This window comes from Salmo salar, chromosome ssa14, assembly GCF_905237065.1.
Source record: "Salmo salar chromosome ssa14, Ssal_v3.1, whole genome shotgun sequence".
Taxonomy (NCBI): domain Eukaryota; kingdom Metazoa; phylum Chordata; class Actinopteri; order Salmoniformes; family Salmonidae; genus Salmo; species Salmo salar.
In genome coordinates this window covers 56,931,155-56,953,711 of record NC_059455.1, presented here as the reverse complement: position 1 = coordinate 56,953,711, position 22,557 = coordinate 56,931,155, and the positions used below count along the sequence as shown (strand labels likewise).

The window sequence follows — 22,557 nt, the reverse complement described above, 5'->3', positions numbered from 1 at the left end:
ATGTCTTGAATGCCATCTCTTTGCCAGATTTAAAAATAACTTTACTGGGAAATCACACTTTGCAATAAACGACGTGGTATGCCCAGAAAAGAAGTCTATGTTGGAGCCATCTTGGAACGATCAACCATCAAAAATACTATTGTAAATAATCCCTTACCTTTGATTATCTTTATCAGAAGGCACTTCTAGGAATCCCAGGTCCATAACAAATGTAGTTTTGTTCAAAAAAGTTAATAATTTATGTCCCAATAGTGTTAGCGCGCTCCGAAGGCTAGTAGAAATGTACCGTGTGCGTCTGACTTGTCGTCAGGAATGAGCAAAAAAAATATATTTAAGTTCGTTCAAACATGTCAAACGTTGTATAACAAATCTTTAGGGGCTTTTTCAACCAGGGCTTCAATAATATTCCATTGGGACGGTTGCATTGTCTCTCAAAACGTTTCGAAAAGGGAGAGTACCCATGGGCGCCGACGTCACAATGGTAATGGCCCATCCCCTGTGACCAAGGTAGACATCCTCTGTTTCAGTCAATTTTGTTGGTAGGAGGCTCAAACCACTTTGTAAAGAATGGGGACATCTAGTGGAAGCCATAGGAAGTGCTAAATGAATTGCAAGCCCTGTGTGTTTCAATGGCAAATGTTTGAAGTGATATCCACACATCAGATTTCAGTTTCCTAATTATATGCATATTCTAGTTACTGGGCAGGAGTAGTAACCAGATTAAATCGGGTACGTTTTTTTTATCAGGCTGTGCAAATACTGCCCCCTTGCCCTAACAGGTTAACAAATGTAAATATTACTGGTGCGACAGACAAATAAATTATTGGGTACTTGATTATGTTTAACCCTAACAGGCCCTAACAGGTTAACCTGTTAGGGCTAGGGGGCAGTATTGACACGGCCGGATAAAAAATGTACCCGATTTAATCTGGTTACTACTCCTGCCCAGTAACTAGAATATGCATATAATTATTGGCTTTGGATAGAAAACACCCTAAAGTTTCTAAAACTGTTTGAATGGTGTCTGTGTATAACAGAACTCATATGGCAGGCCAAAACCTGAGAAGATTCCATGCAGGAAGTGGCCTGTCTGACAAGGTGTGTTTTATCTTGGCTCTTTTTATTGAAGACTGAGGATCTTTGCAATAACGTGACACTTCCATAGGCTCTCAGAGCCCGGGAAAAAGCGGAATGATATCGAGGCAGCCTCTGGCTGAAAAACATTATCGCGTTTGGCAAGTGGCCGATCAGAGTACTATGGGCTTAGGCGTGTGCACGAGTCGACCCCGTGCTTTATTTTCTTTCCTCTTTTTACCTAAATGCAGATTCCCGGTCGGAATATTATCGCTTTTTTACGAGAAAAATGGCATAAAAATTGATTTTAAACAGCGGTTGACATGCTTCGAAGTACGGTAATGGAATATTTACAAAAAAAATTTGGTCACGAAATGCGCCATGCTCGTCACCCTTATTTACCCTTTCGGATAGTGTCTTGAACGCACGAACAAAACGCCGCTATTTGGATATAACAATGGATTATTTGGGACCAAACCAACGTTTGTTATTGAAGTAGAAGTCCTGGGAGTGCATTCTGACGAAGAACAGCAAAGGTAATAACATTTTTCTTATAGTAAATCTGACTTTGGTGAGTGCTAAACTTGCTGGGTGTCTAAATAGCTAGCCCTGTGATGGCTCCCATAGGCTATCTACTTAGAATATTGCAAAATGTGCTTTCACCGAAAAGCTATTTTAAAATCGGACATATCGAGTGCATAGAGGAGTTCTGTATCTATAATTCTTAAAATAATTGTTATGTTTTTGTGAACGTTTATCGTGAGTAATTTAGTAAATTCACCGGCAGTGTTCGGTGGGAATGCTAGTTACATGCTAGGTCACATGCTAATGTAAAAAGCTGGTTTTTGATATAAATATGAACTTGATTGAACAAAACATGCATGTATTGTATAACATAATGTCCTAGGGTTGTCATCTGATGATCATCAAAGGTTAGTGCTGCATTTAGCTGTGGTTTGGGTTTATGTGACATATGCTAGCTTGAAAAATGTGTCTGATTATTTCTGGCTGGGTACTCTGCTGACATAATCTAATGTTTTGCTTTCGTTGTAAAGCCTTTTTGAAATCGGACAGTGTGGTTAGATTAACGAGAGTCTTGTCTTTAAAATGGTGTAAAATAGTCATATGTTTGAAAAATTGAAGTAATAGCATTTCTAAGGTATTTGAATAACGCGCCACAGGATTCCACTGGCTGTTGAGTAGGTGGGACGCAAGCGTCCCACCTAGCCCATAGAGGTTAAATGTTTTATTTTTTTAGGCGGTAGATCAACTTTACTATTGCAGATATACTGTGGTTTCCATCAATGTAATTGTCTGCATCATTTCCAGTTCTATCTATCAAAAAAGAAACGTCCTCTCAGTCAACTGCGTTTTATTTTCAGCAAACTTAACGTGTTAATATTTGTATGAATATAACAACATTCAACAACTGAGACAAACTGAACAAGTTCCACAGACATGTGACTAACAGAAGTGGAATAATGTGTCCCTGAACAAAGGGGGGGTCAAAATCAAAAGTAACAGTCAGTATCTGGTGTGGCCACCAGCTGCATTATGTACTGCAGTGCATCTCCTCCTCACGGACTGCCCCAGATTTGCCAGTTCTTGCTGTGAGATGTTACCCCACTCTTCTTGCAAGTTCCCGGACATTTCTGGGGGGAATGGCCCTAGCCCTCACCCTCCGATCCGACAGGTCCCAGACGTGCTCAATGGGATTGAGATCTGGGCTCTTCGATGGCCATGGCAGAAGGCTGACATTCCTGTCTTGTAGGATATCACGCACAGAACGAGCAGTATGGCTGGTGGAATTGTCATGCTGGAGGGTCATGTCAGGATGAGCTTGACACGTGAGGGAGGAGGATGTCTTCCCTGTAACGCACAGCGTTGAGATTGCCTGCAATGATGACAAGCTCAGTCCGATGATGCTGACACACACAGCCCCAGACCGTGACGGACCCTCCACCTCCAAATCGATCCCGCTCCAGAGTACAGGCCCCGGTGTAACGCTCATTCCTTCGACGATAAACGCAAATCGACCATCACCCCTGGTGAGACAAAACCGCGACTTGTCAGTGAAGAGCACTTTTTGCCAGTCCTGTCTGGTCCAGCGACGGTGGGTTTGTACCCATAGGCGATGTTATTGCCGGTGATGTCTGGTGAGGACCTGCCTTACAACAGGCCTACAAGCCCTCAGTCCAGCCTCTCTCAGCCTATTGCGGACAGTCTGAGCACTGATGGAGGGATTGTGCATTCCTGGTGTAATTTAAGCAGTTATTGCCATTCTGTACCTGTCCCGCAGGTGTGATGTGCGGATCCTGTGCAGGTGTTACACGTGGTCTGCCTCTGCGAGGACGATCAGCTTTCCGTCCTGTCTCCCTGTAGCGCTGTCAGTTGTCTCAGTACGGACATTGCAATTTATTGCCCTGACCACATCTGCAGTCCTCATGCCTCCTTGCAGCATGCCTAAGGCACGTTCACGCAGATGAGAAGGGACCCTGGGCATCTTTCTTTTGGTATTTTTCAGTCAGTAGAAAGGCCTCTTTGGTGTCCTACGTTTTCATAACTATGCCCTTAATTGCATACCGTCTGTAAGCTGTTAGTGTCTTAACGACCGTTCCACAGGTGCATGTTCATTAATTGTTTATGGTTCATTGAACAAGCATCAAAAACGGTGTTTAAACCCTTTCAAAGATAATTCGTAAAAATCCAAATAACTTCACAGATCTTCGTTGTAAAGATGGGGTCCTGAAAAGGGGACGTTTCTTTTTGCTGAGTTTGTAAGCTGGAAGTAGAAGCCAGTCTAAATTTTACGCACACAGTACATTTTACAATAGTTATATTGTTTGTTTTTAGTCCCATCCTTCAGCTCCACTCAACCCCTCCCATCTAGCTCAGAACGCCATCCAGTTTTAATTCTATTTGCCATTTTATTTTTCAACAGTTTCACAAATGTTCTGAACCCATCTATTCTCATAGAAAAGAATGCAGGTTCAACAGACAAGTTCCTTTACTTTCTCCCACTTCCACTTGCCTCTTCCACTTTTCGGTAATGCTGCAATTAGTATGAGTATAACAGAACTCATATGGCAGGCAAAAACCTAAGAAAAATCTAACCAGGAAGTGAGAATTCTGGTGCTTGTAGTCCTTTCAAGTTCATTCACTTCCAAAGGCTCCACTAGATGTCAACAGTCTTTAGAAAGTTGTTTGAGGTGTCTATGATGAACAGAGACCGAACAAGAAGGCTGGGAAGTTGTAGACCCATCAGTTCATTGGCACGCATTCACGTGAGAAGGGACCTGTTCCAAAACGTTTTTCAAGACACTGGAACTGTCCGGTTGGAATATTACTGAAGTTTCGCATTCTAAAGGCCCTAAAGATTGATGCTTTACAACGTTTGACATGTTTGAACGAACGTAAATAGATTTTTTTTTTTTTTTTTTTTTACTTGACATTTTCGGGGCACTTCCTGCATTTGGCGTAGCTGAACTGAACGCGCAAACAAGGAGCTATTTGGACATAAATTATGGAGTTTATCGAACAAAACAACATTTATTGTGGACCTGAGATTCCTGGAAGTGCCTTCTGATGAAGATCATCAAACGTAAGTGAATATTTCTAATGCTATTTAATATTTTAGATGACTCCAAAATGGCGGGTATCTGTATTGCCTAGTGTATTTTTCTGAGCGCAGTACTCAGATTATTGCAAAGTGTGCTTTCCCAGTAAAGTTATTTTGAAATCTTTCACAGCGTTAGCATCAAGATGTTCATCTATAATTCTTTGAATGACAGTTTAATATTTTATCAACGTTTATGACGAGTATTTTTGTAAATTGTAGTGCTGATTCACCGGCAGTATTGGAGGCAAAATATTTTCTGAAAGTCATGCGCCAATGTAAAATGTTGTTTTTAGATAGAAATATGAACTTGAGAGAACAAAAAATGCATGTATTGTGTAACATGATGTCCTAGGAGTGTCATCTGATGAAGATCATCAAAGGGTAGTGCTTCATTTAGCTGTGTTTTGGGTATTTGTGATGCATGCTAGTTGCTTGGAAATGGCTGTGTGGTTATTTGTGTCTATGTACTCTCCTAACATAATCTAATGTTTTGCTTTCGATGTAAAGCCTTTTTGAAATCGGACAACGTGGTTCGATTCAGGAGAGGTGTATCTATAAAATGGTGTAAAATAGTCATATGTTTGAGAACTTTGAATGATGACATTTTGTGGTTTTGAATTTGGCGCTCTGATTTTTCACTGGCTGTTGAAATTGTGGGACGATTGCGTCCCACCTACCCTAGAGGTTAAAGGCCGTTCTTGGACATGGGGTGAGACATTCTTACTAATCTGCTAGAGAACCAGTTTGGTTTTAACTAACTTTTGTATGACCGAAGCCTTTAGTGAGAGTGTAATGCTTTTTAATCATTTCTGCCCTCTGAATTCATATTCATTATATAAATAGGCCTGTTTTTAATTTTGCCTGTCTTACAACATTTTATTTAGAATTGCATTGTTTGCTCATATAACTTAAAAAAAATAAGTTGATAGGTGTAGGCAAGGCAAATGTGTAAACTGGGATATGACTAAAGTTTAATCAGTGATATTGTTTTCCACTAATTGACAGCTATTTTCCTTTCCACAGTAGCAAGATCTTAGCAAAAGTAACTTTCTATAATGTTGTTATGAGATCATTTCTTTCGGGATGTGAATAGCGAGTTTGTCATTTCACTGTCGGACCGTTTTATTGGTAAACTACATGGTAATGTAAAAGTTATTTTTATTAGTGATCAATACGTAATATACTGCATTTATCATAATTTGGTTGTAATCCAGAGGTTAGAAAATGTATAGAGGCTGTGGAGGGATCCAAATTGTGGATTTAAAAGACACTATGAACAATCAGCGTATGATAACACCTTTGTTTTTAAGCCCTAGATTTCTAGACCTTTATTGTTTTCTGATTTGAAAAGCTAACATTTTGATGGCCATAATAGACATGCTGATAGTGGAAAACCATTGTTTTAATGCTTTCTGAGAAGTAGCAATTAATTACCATAACTTTAACCCATTGTATAACAGAGATTATCCAAAATTGAAGTATTCCAGGTATTTATATATAAGTTCCCGTCATACTTTTCAAAGTTAGCTATGAATACCAGGCCTGGTTTCCCAGAATTTTCAGTGTTCTATTGTTTCCCATACTCGTCTTATATTATCTCCAATGTATTGTCCATGCAAAAAAAACTGTCTGATTAGGATGAATAATATCCGACAGTCTGTATTCCAAGTAAGGCTTCTCTCGGAAATATGTTCTTTAACATCCATTTCAATAGCATTGATTTTCTGTTAGCTTGTTTTTTTATCCATTGTCACTGCTTTTTCGTCACACATTTCGGGGCTCCCCTTCATCTCCTTTATTTCTTTACCTTAGTTCAAGTACACCTAATTTATCATTCACTGATTTTTAGCAGAACGATTTCTACTCTTGGCGTACCAGGTGGTGAAAAGCATAAATCATCGGTGTCTGTCGAGGAATCTTGTAGCCTTGTCTTGGAGTTTTGTTCTCCATTTTTCTTCCTGGTTCCTTTCTGACATGTTTAGGCCTTGACTGTGTTTGCAATATTTATCAATTAACTTCTCTGGCCTTATGTTTTTTGGTGTTATTATCTAGCTTGAATGTTATTGCCCACAATTAAATAGATCAGTGTAGTGCTATTTCGTCAGTTTTAGAGATGATGAATATTGAGATTTCGCATAACTCATTTTGCACTGCCATCTTCAGTCCGCCATCACTGCCACAACCTTACGAATGTTTACATGTCCTCATTAGTAAAATGTTGGTATCGTGACAACACTAGTTCTAGCAATAAACCAGCACAGCTGTTCTATTCTGTTCGACGCTCATTCCTGAAAGTTGCTGGATTTCAGTTCCTCTTTTGTTCCCATTGCAGGTGAACATGCTGCGGAAGGGCTTTGGGGAGGTGGGGGACCCTAAAGGAGGCAGCACAGGGACGACCAGCGGCTCCCAGTTCTTGGAGCAGTTTAAGACTGCACAAGCCTTGGCCCAGCTGGCTGCCCAGCAGTCCCAGACAGGACAGCCCAACCCCACCCCCTCTTCCTGGGACACCAACTCCGCAGAGCTGGGCCAGTATGGTAAGAGGAGATATACATGGACCATGGGGACAGTTGGTATGGTTAAGTAAAGCAGGGGGTGTACATAGTGGCTAGACTAACTTGTGTTTACAGAGCTTTTGAAATGCCTACATGACTGGTATATGTTTCTGGTTATGAAGTGGAGACATCTTAAATGCCCTATGCAGGGTTCAGAATTGGTTTTATAGCGGTCAGGTGCAGCCCCTACATTCCTTTCTCCCATCCCCTTCTCTCCCCCCAGAAATCAAGGTCCAGCCAGAGCCTCCGGTCCACAGCCCCTTCACCAAGCGCCATCCCTACCAGCCCACCACCTCCGTGTTGGACGCCTTCCTCCCCTCTTCCTCAGTTTCCTCCTCCCTGCCCTCACAGAGCAGCCCCTCGTCCCACATGGCGCCCCCTGTGTCTGCCCTCCCCAAGATGGCGGTGCCCCCTGACTCATCGGATGCTCAGGGTTCCAGCCCCCTGCCACTGCAGCAGCACAAGCTCAAGCAACAGAAGAAGAGAACCTCCATCACCACCAAGGTAACAGCTCAACCCTGACATAAGGACAATGTAAACTGAGTGAATGGCTGGTCATGCTGCACCTAATTTCTAATTATTTTCGCAGCAAACAGTGAGCACACATTCACTTTACTTTCATCACTGTTAGCCTAACCCCTATGTTTCCCTCCCTACATCTGCTTACCTTTTCATAAATAGGTACCTTACTTTCAATAACGTCAACCATATCTTTATTATATTTTATTCCAGATCCCAGCGATGGCAGTGGAAATGCCTGGCTCGGCAGACATCTCTGGGCTGAACCTGCAGTTTGGAGCACTGCAGTTTGGCTCTGAACCTGTGCTCCAGGAGTACGACAGTGCCCCCACCACCACCACCACCACACCAGGAAGCCAGGTTCAAAACAGCCTCTACACAAGCCCCAGCTGGTGAGCACACATTGGTCATACCAGACACTGCAAAATTGGTGTAAGATATGAGTCGTATACAGCTATAACACCACACACACACACACACACGTGTGGGGCACCAGCGTCAAAGTGGGCCCACTTTGATGCTGGACCCCTTTTCTCAAAGTAGCCCATGGTTTTATCTAAACTCTCTGCTTGTTGTCCTTCAGTGAGGCGATTCCCTCCAACCCCAGTCAGATTGACATGTACGACCAGAGGGCTCCCCAGGCCCGGCGCTTCCCCACCCCTGTCTCCTCCCCGCAGAAAGAGGTGAGCCTCCATTAATTCCTCCATTCATATTGCTCTGCCTCCTTGAGATTAATTCCTCTATTCATATTGCTTTGATTCTTAGAGAAATACAAATTCTCTGTTTTTCACTTTTCTTTGTTTGGCTCCCTCTGCTATTGAATAGTCTGTTGCTATGGAAACGACTCCCCTAAATTAGTGTACCCTAACAAGCCCGCCTGAACTTGTTTTTTCAGAATGGATTCAATTCAATACAGACGCATTCTGTGGAAGGTGAGTCATTTTGGTAGCTATGTGGGTTTGCAGTGAATGAAGTCTAAATATGTGGTGTTTATGGCCGGCATGGCAATCATGTGAGTGGTAATCCGCTAACATGCATTGTAATGCATTTCCTGGGTGTAGGTTAACCTGTTGAGGACAGACGTTCCGCTAGCGGAACCCCGTTCCGCCTGCGGAACCCCTAGCCAACAGCCAATGGCATCGCACGGCGTGAAATACAAAACCAATTAAAATGCCACAATTCAATTTTCTCAAACAATCAACTATTTTACACCATTTTAAAGATAAGACTCTCGTTAATCTAACCACATTGTTCGATTTCAAAAAGGCTTTACAGCGAAAGCAAAACATTAGATTATGTTAGGAGAGTACATGGACACAAATAATCACACAGCCATTTTCCAAGCTAGCATATATGTCACATAAACCCAAACCACAGCTAAATGCAGCACTAACCTTTGATCTTCATCAGATGACACTCCTAGGACATTGTTATACAATACATGCATGTTTTGTTCAATCAAGTTCATATTTATATCAAAAAACAGCTTTTTACATTAGCATGTGATGTTCAGAACTAGCATACCCACCGCAAACTTCCGGTGAATTTACTAAATTACTCATGATAAACGTTGACAAAATACATAATTATTTTAAGAATTATAGATACAGAACTCCTTTATGCAATTGCGGTGTCAGATTTTAAAATAGCTTTTCGGCGAAAGCACATTTTGCAATATTCTGAGTAGATAGCTCGGCCATCACGGCTAGCTATTTTGACACCCACCAAGTTTGGGGCTCACTAAACTCAGAATTACTATAAGAAAAATTGGATTACCTTTGCTGTTCTTCGTCAGAATGCACTCCCAGGACTTCTACTTCAACAAATGTTGTTTTGGTTCCAAATAATCCATAGTTATATTCAAATAGCTCCGTTTTGTTAGTGCGTTCAGGTGACTATCCGAAAGGTGACGCTCGAGCGCATTTCGTAAAACAAAAACATTCAAAATATTCCATTACCGTACTTCGAAGCATGTCAAACGCTGTTTAAAATCAATTTTTATGCTATTTGTCTTTTAAAATGGTGATAATATTCCAACCGGGCAACGTTGTATTCATTCAAAGGCTGAAAGAAAAAAATGGAGTAGTCTCGTGAACGCGCATCTCAGTCTCACTGTCCCCAGGCTGACCACTTACAAATTCTGCTGCTGTTCTTTGCCCAGAGACGGCAGACACCCCATTCCACTTTCTGGCGGCTTTAGAGAGCCAATGGAAGCCTTAGAAAATGTCACGTTACAGTACAGATGCTGTATTTTCGATAGAGATGCAACAGAAGGATAACAAATTGTCAGACAGGGCACTTCCTGTTTGGAATCTTCTCAGGTTTTGGCCTGCCATATGAGTTCTGTTATACTCAGACGCCATTCAAACAGTTTTAGAAACTTTAGAGTTTTCTATCCAAATCTACTAATTATATGCATATTCTAGTTTCTGGCAGGAGTAGTAACCAGATTAAATTGGGCACGTTTTTTTTTTTTTATCCGGCCGTGCAAATACTGCCCCCTATCCCAAAAGTTAAGTACTCGGGAACCGTGCATGTTTTGTGGTCCTCTATTAGTATTTTATGGCTATTCACCCATTTTCCCTAAAAGTAGATACAGTTTGGAATGGCAATCTGCCCTATTAGACAGTGTTTATTCTAGAGCTGTCGTCCATCTAGGTTGACACTAATCCCAGACTCCTTTCTCTCCCTCTCTGTACTTCCTGTGTGTCCAGCTGCAGCAGGCTCTGCAGTGTCTGTGAAGTCGGCCTCTGATTCGGCCACGCCTGCGTCAGTCTCCATGGCTACGTTGACAGACAGTGGCTCAGGGCCCGTGTCCTTGTTGACCACATCCAATCAGTTGTCGCACAGCGCTCTGGGGCACAATGAAGACCTGCCCCCGAATACCATGCCTCAGCACAGCAAGTAAGATGCCACCCTGAAGGGCTTGAGTAATTTCTAGAGTTTGGATTGTAGTAGTGCCAGTGGATAATGGTTCTTTATTCAACTAAATTGATGGACGATCGTTTGTTCTTTCAGTTCCCTTTCAACACAACAGAAAAGTCTCCCGCAATCCCAAGTCCGCACATCCAACACCAGTCTAATGGTGAGTGTGTGAGAGAAGAGATTGCATTTCCTGTGATGGATGCATCAAGTACTTCTTAACCTAACCTAGTGGGTATTTAATCTTGTTTATCATAATCATCTCTTCTCTCCATTCATCCATCATTACAGCACCAGAGCATAGAGGACTCCAGCTTGCACTCTTCCTCCTTCCCTTCCTCTGTCTCGGCGGTCCCCTCTTCCTCGGTCCTCTCTTCCTCGTCGGTGGTTTCAGCAGCTCAGCAGATCTCCATGGGGGCCCCTCAGCCCTCTTCAGTGAACACAGTGTCTCAGTCAGCCCCCTCGGGCTTGGGCCCTGTGAGCAACCTAGTGGCCATGGGCCTCCACACAGTAGCCTCCATGGTACCTCCAGCCGTTGCCTCCGCAGCCATGTCCACAGGAGCACAAGCCCAGGCTATCGCTTCCTCCGCCTCCTCACGCAGCGCTGCAGTCTCCTCAGGTTAGACATGGATTGTTGGTAAAGGGGTGTGTCCCAAATGGCACCCTGTTCCCTATATAGTGCACTACTTTTGACTGGAGCCCTATGGGCCCTGGTCTAATGTCCACAGCCAGAAGAGGACTGGCCACCCCTCATAGCCTGGTTCCTCTCTAGGTTTCTTCCTAGGTTTTGGCTTTTCTAGGGAGTTTTTCCTAGCCACCGTGCTTCTACACCTGCATTGCTTGCTGTTTGGGGTTTTAGGCTGGGTTTCTGTACAGCACTTTGAGATTTCAGCTGAGGTAAGAAGGGCTATATAAATACATTTGATTTGATATAGGGAATAGGGTGCCATTTGGGACGCAGTTAGGGTCTGGTTTAGATTTGAGTTGTGATGGGGTGTGTTGTATGCCTTTTTTTTTTTTTTCTAATACTATAATTTCCATCCTATTATTTCACATGTTTTTTTGTCTTGTTTTTGCTGGTCTCTTTACAGGGAAAGCACCTCCTAACCTTCCTCCTGGAGTGCCCCCTCTGCTTCCCAACCCATACATTATGGCCCCCGGACTACTGCATGCCTACCCTGTAAGTACACCTCACGGTCTCTGTCAACTAAACCTGCCTTTAGGTCATGGAAATCATGAGGTCTATCGACTTGTGCCTTCTGACTGCTTAGATCTGCACATATCGTCATTCTATATTCAGTTTTTTACACTTTCTTAACCCCTGGTCGGGGACATCCAGCGAAAAATCCTATCGCTATTAGCATAACGAAATGTAATATATATATATATTTTTTTTTTCAAATATAGGACTGTTATATCGTTTTATAGATACACCTCTCCTGAATCGAACCACGTTGTCCGATTTCAAAAAGGCTTTACAGCAAAAGCAAAACATTAGATTATGTTAGAGGAGTATATCGTAAAAGTAGCCACATAGCCATTTTCCGACCAACCACATGCATCACAAATAACCAAAAAACAGCTAAATGCAGCACTAACCTTTGACAATCTTCATCAGATGACACTCCTAGGACATCATGTTACACAATACATGCATTCTTTTGTTCGATAAGTTCATATTTATATATAAAAACAGCCTTTTACATCGGCGCGTAACGTTGACCATTTTCCCTCAAATGCATCCGGTGAAATAGCGCTACAATTTACTAAATTACTATTCGAAAACATTTTTAAAATGTAATTGTCATTCTAAGATTTATAGATGAATATCTCTTGAAAGCACCTGTAATGCCAGATTTAAAAATAACTTTACTGGGTAATCACACTTTGCGATAAAAGGGGATGCGATACTCAGAAAATAGGCTAGCAATACAGGTCAGCGCCATCTTGGAACAATCGCATATCAAATCTAGTCTTGTATACTATTGTCAATAATCCCTTACCTTTGATTGTCTTCATCAGAAAGCACTTCCAGGAATCCCAGGTCCACAACAAATGTATTTTCGTTCGAAAAAATGAATCCTTTATGTTCCAATAGCTTGTTCTTGTTAGCGCGTTCTGAAGGCTGCTCCAAAACTTCCGTCGTGTGCGGAGCTCCTCTTGAAAAAATGCATCTTTTTTTTTATTTAGGTTCGTTCAAACGTTGTATAACATCAATCTTTAGGGCCTTTTTCAACCAGAGCTCCAATAAGATTCAAGGGGGATGATTGCATTGTCTTTAAAACGTTTCGAAAGGAGGGTAGCCAGGGACGCCGGCGTCATAATGGTGATGGCCCTCATGTGACCACGTTCCACTGCGTCTCATTCATTCAGTTTTCACAGTAGAATGGTCAAATCACTTTGTAAAGACTGGGGACATCTAGTGGAAGCAATAGGAAGTGCTCAATGAACCATTGCTCACTGTGTGAATTACAGGCAAAGTGGTGAATTTGAGTTCGCAATTCAGAATTCCACTTCCTGTTTCCATCTGTCTCGGGGTTTTGACTGCCATATGAGTTCTGTTATACTCACAGACACCATTCAAACAGTTTTAGAAACTTTAGGGTGTTTTCTATCCACAAGTATTAATTATATGCATATCCTAGCTTCTGAGTTTGAGTAGGAGGCCGTTTAAAATGGGCACGAATTGTTTTCAAAAATCGCTGTAGCGCCCCCTATCCTAGGCGACCGTCGAGGTTAAAAGTTCAGATTTTGTGCTTCATAATGGTAAACTGCAATTGGAGGGAAATCCCCAAAGTAATTTTTTTCCCCCTATTGTCTTGTTTCTCAGCCACAGGTGTATGGCTATGATGACCTACAGATGCTCCAGACAAGAATACCATTGGTGAGTCTAAGCTATCTGGATGTAACCCATCCATGCGTGGACTGGCCAGATATGACTTTGCAACGTGATGCAATGGGATATGTATGCATGTGTGTCTCATAATCCTTTCGTACTAGTAAAAACTGAGCCTCTTCTGTCTTCTCAGGATTACTATAGCATCCCGTTTGCCACCCCCAACACAGCACTGACTGGCAGAGACGGCAGCCTGAGCAACAACCCTTACTCTGGTAAGCCCCATTCTAACCTCCATCTGTGGTCTCTAACTCTACTTTCCTATTCTATGGTCTATGTACAGAGTGCTAACAGTGACAGGAGCGCTTTGGTGTTGGGAACAAACACGCATCAGTTGACCCTGACTTGAGTCTCATGTCTATGCAGGGGGACAGTGGTGCTAGAACAATGTGCAGCTGGCACCAGATAGTCAGACCTTATTCGCTGTGACTAACTGATCTCAATGACTCCACCTGTCCATTGCTTGAACACAATGGAAGTTGTCACTTTCTCACTCATCCCCCTTTCACTCACTCTTTTCACACTTATTCTTTGTTTTTCTCCCCCCCCCCCCATTCCCCTCCGGGCAGGTGACTTATCAAAGTTTGGTCGAGGTGATGCGTCGTCCCCAGCGCCGGCCACCACGTTGGCCCAGCAGACGCAGCAGAACCAGAGCCAGACGCACCACAACACGCAGCAGCCTTTCCTCAACCCAGCGCTGCCCCCAGGCTACAGCTACACCAGCCTGCCCTACTACACCGGCGTGCCAGGCCTGCCCAACACCTTCCAGTACGGCCCCGCTATGTTCCCGGTGAGGTTTCACATCATTTGTCTGGGTGTTTACATTTTTTTTTAATTACGTTTATGAAGTTAACTAGAGTATGTTGTCCTGATACATGTACAAATGCATTTTGTAATATGAATTGCTAACTGTCCTAATTTATAATCGGGACACAAATGTACTGTAAACAGTTTTTCGCTTTAATTGAGAGAATCCAGTATGCTTTAAAGGGAATTTTAAATGGCATGTCTTAGCAGCTGATTTTTTTATTTTTTTTTACATATGTTAGTCAGCGAATTATTATATTAGTTTCACCCCTAACCTGTGTGGGTTTCTAGGTGGCTCCTACCTCGTCGAAGCAGCACGGTGTGAACGTTGGAGTCAATGCCTCGGCAACTGCCTTCCAGCAGGCCAGCGGCTACGGTTCCCATGGTTACAACACTGGTAAGACTCACACCCTGTGGAACGGCATCTGTTCAGGGGTCATTCAGTGCACTGTACATACTGATATAATGGCTATCTACACTACATGCAACTGAAAGTCAGTTTAGTTGACAATGTGTGCTTTCACTTTGATATTTAATAGGCCTCTCACATTCAAAGGTTTGTTGGGTTTGATGCCACATGTGCCTGTGCATAAGCCTGCTAAGGCTGACATTGCCCACATTACCGGTCTACATCAACTGTTCTAGTGGATGAAATGGTATGAACTCCAACCTTTCTAATCAGGCATGCATTGCCACAGCATGGTTTTCGTTAGCCAGTAATAGCTGGCTTTTGGCTGTTCAAAAATTGAGAAGCTGATGAAATTAGCACCGCCCAATTGTTCGGGAGAAGAAAAATCCCATTGTGAAGTAATATTTTATTTATTTTTTTGCCTATTCATTGATGGAAATGCCAGTTGATGTAAATTTGACCGGTCATGCTTTTCGGTCTGTGTTAATTTGCATAATTATGTGGAATTAAATTGGCATGTGAGTGTATATTCATTATGTATCACATGCATACAGAGCCTTAGGGTGTAAAATCTGTCAGACAGCTCTTTTATAAGCCTGCTCATTGCGCAACTATTCTAAATGCAATTGTGTGTTTAAAATAGTTTTTGGCCCACGATTTAAGAGCTATTTTTATTTCTCAACTGGTAATTGAAACACGCTTTTCATTCACCATTTCAAATGCATAGGCAACCACTTAGCATTGAGCTGGAGGCAGTATGTATTTTGAAAACATGTAGCTACTTAATTGTTTGAAATGTGAATGTTTTACCTCTCTTCAAAGTAGCCTAGCCAAAATCAAACCATATCTGTGGAGGCAATTATTTTACTACTTATTATTTTAATATGCCATTGAAACCAGTAGCCTATTTCTCATGTTCTACTGGTTTTGAACTTTCTTTCATTGTCTGGTAGCCAAATGTATGTTGCCTACTGCCATGTGTGCATTGCTGCTCTAATGTTTATAAACAGTTTATCAACATTTTAAGCTAATAGTTCTGATCAGTTGCATCAGATTCATTGCTTTAAAATATGTAGGTAGGTAGGTTATTTCTTTCTAGACAAGCTGACCAATAGAATAAGTACACTTTACTACTATGGGGGATAGTAGTTAGACATATGCTCATAAGCAGCACGTCCATAAGCCTAGGGGGAAAGTCTCAACAGTCGGCCTATCTTATTGGCACCAGCGGAGAGCATCCTTGTTCAACGTACGTTTTTTTGGGACAATCATTTCCTCCAGTTTAGATGGATGTCATATTCTATTTCTCTTCTCCTCATAGACCAATTATATGGTCAAAGTTGTGCTAATTGTTATGTTTTCCAGTGTTAGCCTACTCTGCTATACTGTAATTTGTCTTAATTAAAAATATATATTTTCAATGTCTCAAAGTGTAGGAGAATTGCATGAAATGTGTTTCCTGTGCAAAGAAAGGAACGTATCTGCTATAGCACATGCTCAGCCATGCATTGAGCAGTCTTTTTTTGGAGAACAGTGTGTTATATTATTAGCTGAAATAATGACTGTCCAATCTACTCATCACATTACAAATAGTAGGCCATCTTACATAAGTCTGTAAATACGATGATGCATGTAATGCTTTATTAAAGGTGCATTTTTATGGTGAAAATTTGCTTCCCCAAACTTGGAACTCGCGCTCACCTATGCATAGGCAAGTGATTTTGCTGTTTGTTGGCTGAGGAAAAGTAAACGTGAACAGTTGTTCAAAGTGCGCGGTAAGGACACACATCATTGTATCTTTGACTTCAATGTTATGTTAAGATTAATTGGCATAATCTGTTTGATTTCTGTCATTTTGAGCACTTATTTTTTTGTTATTTATTACAAAAAACACAAGGGGAAACATTAAAGTATTAGAACATGAAGGACAAACAATACAGCATCAAGACACTATCAAACATGTATCAGTCTTTCCGCAACAGAGCCATCCTTATGTGTGAGGGTGCGTGTGTATGATAGTAATATAAAATGTCATAGGTTCCTTTTTCAGGATCACAACCTTGTGAAACCCGAACTCTCCAAGATCCCCCCCCACAGTTCCCCAATGGCTGTTCCTCAACCATTCGAGACCCCTCCCACAGCCCCCCTCCCTGATTTATTTTTTTTATTTTATATACAATTAACTCCATTCCCCACCCCCAAGAACCCCCCAATGCACCATTTTCAGCACTGTTGGTGGATGCCTAATCAGGTTATGCACCCAATGCATATGTGGCCATCTGAATTTCTCAAATGTCTGGTAAATTTTCAAATGCTCCTGGTCAAATGTCCGGCGCCACATTTTCATAACAGAAACCCTGAGCCACAGTCACTGTTGTTGACCAGCTGGTATGGACTTGTTTCTGTTACTTGGAGACAAACTGCCTGCTGCCTCCGTTACCATCAAACCATTCGAACGACAACCAACCCTGAGTGCTCTCTGGTATGGGCCAGCTATAGTGATCTGGGACCAATATTATTAGTTCGAGGCTCCTTGTGATTCGTTTCATTTTTTTGCAGGGTGTGCGTTTATAAGACTTCAAAAGTTTCGAACACTTTTCTGAAATGGGAGTTGTATGTTTCTGCAACTCTCATTCTTTTGAATGGGGAAGGCTATATAGTTTACCCTTGTACCTTTTTTTGTTAGTACGGTCATTTGTTCTATTTTAGTAGTTTGAGTTAAAGTGAACTGTATCGATGGCCATTTTATTACATATATTTCGGGGGAGTAGGGTGGTGGGTGTTCTGTTGCTTTTGCCCATCATTGCTTGCTTCTGCTCATTCAACAACTGGAGTTGGGCTTCCGGCTACACCCTCCACCTTCCACCCCCTCCCACATGGAGGTCATCTTAACTTCCATTTCTCCACCTCTATCCTTTCACCTCTATCCTTCCATCATCCTATCTCTCTCCCTCTATCCACTTGGTCACACAGCACCTTCTGCTATCTGCACCACCTTCTGCTTCCTGCCTCCACCCCACCCCGCCTGACACCCCCTAACCCTGCCTGGTGTGTCTAACGCTGTGGGCTGCGTCTGACTGTTTCAGGCTATGAGGATATGGGCCAGGCTTCAGGGAGTGGGGATTTCTGTAAGGGTGGATACGGCACTGCCGTGGCCGCCGCCGCTTCTGCACAAAACAAGCAAGCCAGCTCTGTCAGCGGGCCTGGAGTCGGTGAGTGCCGCCACACGCCAACCCTCACTTCCTCGCGCCGTCATCACCTCCATCCTCTCACTCATCGCTGCTTACCGTCTGCACCACACAAATGCACGTTATGCAGTCAACCGCCACCCTCTGCCTCCATGCCCCAATACTACCACTTAACAGTTGACTAGCCCTGGTCCATGCACACTCTGCTGCCAGCTTTCCACCAACGTGTGCTTGCTTAAATGTATGTGTCAGCAGTACCTCTCTGCCCGTTGTCATGTGTGGTTGACACAGGATACACACACCAAGGGTGCTGAACGAGTGACAACATGGAGGCCCTGCCTGTTGAACGGCCATGCTCTGAAATGGGGACAGGAGACTGGGGTATGAAGGTATCATGTTTACAAAGTGATACTCTTCATATATATATATATATTATATTAGTTAGTCTGTACAGCAGATAAAAGGGAATGTTTTTTTTTTAATGTAGTTAAAGTGAATTTCCTGAGTTTGAGGCTAATGCTAGGTAACGGTAAACTGGAGTTGTCGTGTGAGTGACCGCCGGAGGTTAGAATCTCGGGTTTTTCTGTTCTCTGTGCCGCACATTTGTTGACCCTGTCCTGCGTCTCCATGGCGATACAGGGGGACTAACCTAACGCATCAAACCGGAAGCATCGGGTTTTCAGGCTTTGTCTCTTCTCTGCTTTTCCCTTGAAATGGATGCTTCCGACCTCCGAGTGCAGTGGGATAGTGGTGTGCTAGAACAATACGTAGCCACCACCAGATAGTCAGACCCTCATCGCCATGGCTGACTGGAACTGATACACTGCCACATCTTTCTTTGCATCCTCCTTTTTTCCCCCCCACTCCATCTCATTCTTTCATTCTCCTGCTGCCTTTAAAAAAAAAAAAGAAAGTACTCTCCTTCCCCTTACATTGATGCATCTGATGCTGTGTATTAGCATCTAGTGACCGTCTTCTTGAAAGTCCTGTATTGCTCCTATACAGCCTTGTACTGAGTTTTGATCCATGGTATGGAGATGGGTTACCTGGCAACATCACAAAATCAATGCACATGCTTCAATGGGGCAGTCTGAGTTGTCGGAGCAAATCAACCCATGTACAAGGAGTCCTATAGGATTGATAATGGTGTAGGATCAAATCATGTAAAAGGCATTATTGTAATAGGAATGGTATAGGAGCAAATCATGTACAAGCTTTAATGTTTCTGTGTGGAGTTTCGCACCCTGCGCCTAATTAGAATGTGATACATGTTTGACAGAATTTTCATGCGAAACTGCTGCCTTAATCCTGGACCACTCTGTGGATCTGCCTCCCAGGGGTTTTCTTGCCTCTCCTGCAGGGGTTGTAACCTGGTTAACTTGGTGAAGTAAATGTGTCCGAACCCCTTTGTTTCCTCTGCAGGAGTCTCGGTGACGTCAAGCAACACCGGGGTCCCAGACATTTCAGGGTCTGTTTACACAAAGACACAGCAGGTGAGAATAATGCTATAAACACTAGAATAAAACGTTATGTTCTGAAACATATGGAAAGGATATGAAAACCAGTGTCTGTATGTAGAAAAACAAGTGTAAAATCTGCAGACTAGAAAAGACGGGTGTCCGACTTTGTGTTAATCCCTTCAGCAGCAGTCTTTTGAGAAGCAGCAGGGTTTCCACGCTGGTACACCGGCAGCTTCCTTCAGCCTGCCCCCGGCCCTGGGCGGCGGTGGTCCCATCAACCCCCCAGCTGCGGCTGGTTATGCTCCAGCCCCCTTCATGCACATCCTGGCACCGCACCAGCAGCCCCACTCGCAGATCCTGCACCACCATCTGCAGCAGGATGGACAGGTACTGTGTGTGTGTGTGACGGCGCGACACTATCTTGTAGAGAAATAGTTGGCACAGGATACCTTGCCTATGGTCTCTTCCTATCTTCTCTCCTAACAGAGTGGTGGCACTGGACAGCGCAGCCAGAATGCTTCGCTTCAACAGAAGACCCAGATCAACAAGTCTGCATACAACAGCTACAACTGGGGGGCCAACTAACACCCGCCCATCATCCAGCCCCCTCTCCCGAAGTCTGACAAAGGGGGGCATCCTTCCCCACAAATGGTCTCCATATAATCCCCGCTCTCCTACAGTGATCCCCTCCCCATTCTTTTGGCTCAGCACACCGGCAGTACTCACCACTGCCACGGGTGGCGATGTGCTGAGGGAAAGCACTAGTGTGGCGAGGAGAGCATGGGGGCAGTCTTAAAAAGAGGGGGGCGGAGTTAAATGGTTATAGTAACAGATCGTTAAGAGCTGATTATTGAGTGTTTGGAATTTTGTATCGTGTTCAACCCCCCCCCTTTCACTCTGTTGTATGTAACATAGAACTGTTTTCTAAAAGAATAATGTTTTTGTTTTTACTGATGGGAGGAACAAAGAAATCTGAAGGTGGGGGACAGGCTGGCTTTCTATTTCTCCCCTCACCTCCTTATACTTGGTCAAAATGTATCGTTCCCACCCTAAACCCAAAGGCAGATGAACTTTTCCTTGGTTTCCCATTTGGTTTTTACAACATTTTAGTTTCACTAATGGTTTCTCTAAATTGACAGAGGAGTTGTGAAGTTTTATTTTTTACTATAGATATATATATAGATAAATCTAGATATAGATATCTATATTGTGTGTGTACACTGGTGGTCCCTCAAACTGATACCAATTGAAATTATTTCCCATTATTTTATGTTGCAAATTAGCTTTACCCATGTTTTTTTTACATTTGTAGATTCTGCAGTACAATATTGTTGTACGAGAGGCCAGGGCACACCCTTACCTATGTGTTCGAGTTATTTTTCTAATCCCCTACACGCTCACTACACCTGTCCCCCCAATATATTATTAGGAAACCTGCAGCAATGATTACTGATGGACAAAATGTTCTTTTTTTTTTTTTGGTCAGTGATTTTCTTTTTGTACTGTGTTTTTTAAATGGATGGATCAGTATGTGTACACATATGCACTACATGGCCAAAAGTATGTGGACACATTCATATTAGTCTATTTAGCTATTTCAGGTGTATGAAATTGAGCACACAGCCATCACTCCATAAACAAACATTGACCGTAGAATGGCCTGTACTGAAGAGCTCAGTGACTTTCAAAGTGGCACCGTCATGAATTGACTTGTTGGAAAGGAGACATCCTATAACCTTTTCTGCCCAGCTAGAGCTGCCCCAGTCAACTGTAAGTGCTGTTATTGTGACGTGGAAACGTCTAGAAGCAACAACGGCTCAGCCGCAAAGTAGTAGGCCACACAAGCTCACGGGACGGGACCACCGAGTGCTGAAGCGCGTAGCACGTAAAAATCGTCTGTCCTCGGTTCCCACACTCACTACTGAGTTCCAAACTGCCTTTGGAAGCATCATCAGCAGAACTGTTCATCGGTGCTTCATGAAATGGGTTTCCATGGTCGAGCAGCCGCACACAAGCCTAAGATCACCATGCGCAATGCCAAGTGTTGGCTGGAGTGGTGTAAAGCTCGCAGCCATTGGACTCCGGAGCAGTGTAAACGTGTTCTCGGGGGCTGATGAATTACACTTTGCTCTCTGGCAGTCCAATGGACGAATTTAAGTTTGGTGGATGCCAGGAGAATGCTACCTACCCAAATGCATAGTGCCATTTGTAAAGTTTGGCGGCGGGATAATGGTCTAGGGGTGGTTTTTCATGGTTCAGGCCCCTTAGTTCTAGTGAAGGGAAATGCTAACGCTACAGCATGCAATAACATTCTAGACGTTTCTGTGCTTCCAACTTTGTGGCAACAGTTTGGGGAAGGCCCTTTCCTGTTTCAGCATGACAATGCCCCTGTACACAGAGTCCATACAGAAATGGTTTGTTGAGATTGGTGTGGAAGAACTTGACTGGCCTGCACAGAGCCCTGACCTCAACCCCATCAAACACCTTTAGGATGAATTGGAATACCGACTGCGAGCCAGGCCTAATTGCCCAACATCAATGCCCGACCTCACTAATGCTCTTGTGGCTGAATGGAAGTAAGTCTCCTCAGCAATGTTCCAGAATGTAGTGGAAAGCCTTCCCAGAAGAGTGAAGGCTGTTGTCGCAGCAAAGGGGGGACCAACTCCATATGAATGCCCATGATTTTGGAATGAGATGTTCGAGCAGGTGTCCACACATACATTTGGCCATGTAGTGTATATCTCACACACACACACAAGTACTGTAGTCCTTGTTTGTTCAATGGCTTTCCCCCTTCCCAAATCAGACTTGTTAGCTTTTTTGTTTCATGTTTTTTATTTTGTAAAAAAAAATATATAAATATTAAATAAACAGGAAAAATACATTTTCATCATTTTGGCTTGTATCTTGTGGCTTTTAAATACAGCAGTGTCTTTTTCAATTTAGTCAGCTGAACACAGTGGTGCCCAGCCTTGGTCTTGGGGCTGTCATTCTGCAAGTTTCCCTTTATCTTATATTTATTTATTTTTAGTATAATTTGGTTGAATAGTAGTTCAAAAGACATGAATTGAAGGGAACCCTCAAGGACAGCCTTAAATTAACAGGATTGGA

General features: G+C 42.9%; 1 protein-coding gene across 9 annotated transcripts in view; it reads left to right on the top strand.

Moving 5' to 3' along the window:
* The window catches only part of LOC106570114 (ubiquitin-associated protein 2-like), a 56,914-nt gene extending 34,575 nt beyond the window's left edge, over positions 1-22,339 (top strand). For 3 of the 9 annotated variants that reach the window (XM_014142131.2, XM_014142134.2, XM_014142130.2), the window contains 17 exons: positions 7,026-7,227; positions 7,469-7,749; positions 7,978-8,156; positions 8,348-8,447; positions 8,660-8,696; positions 10,479-10,668; positions 10,783-10,849; positions 10,978-11,305; positions 11,766-11,866; positions 13,517-13,570; positions 13,716-13,797; positions 14,152-14,372; positions 14,681-14,786; positions 17,885-18,010; positions 19,409-19,479; positions 19,630-19,833; positions 19,933-22,339. In XM_014142131.2, coding sequence (XP_013997606.1) covers positions 7,026-7,227; positions 7,469-7,749; positions 7,978-8,156; positions 8,348-8,447; positions 8,660-8,696; positions 10,479-10,668; positions 10,783-10,849; positions 10,978-11,305; positions 11,766-11,866; positions 13,517-13,570; positions 13,716-13,797; positions 14,152-14,372; positions 14,681-14,786; positions 17,885-18,010; positions 19,409-19,479; positions 19,630-19,833; positions 19,933-20,031 — 2,448 coding nt within the window. In that variant the 3' untranslated portion in view covers positions 20,032-22,339. The remainder of the gene's footprint in view (positions 1-7,025; positions 7,228-7,468; positions 7,750-7,977; positions 8,157-8,347; positions 8,448-8,659; positions 8,697-10,478; positions 10,669-10,782; positions 10,850-10,977; positions 11,306-11,765; positions 11,867-13,516; positions 13,571-13,715; positions 13,798-14,151; positions 14,373-14,680; positions 14,787-17,884; positions 18,011-19,408; positions 19,480-19,629; positions 19,834-19,932) is intronic. The other 6 variants (XM_014142139.2, XM_014142138.2, XM_014142133.2 and 3 more) reach the window with 5 other exon arrangements.
* Positions 22,340-22,557: the final 218 nt, after the last annotated feature.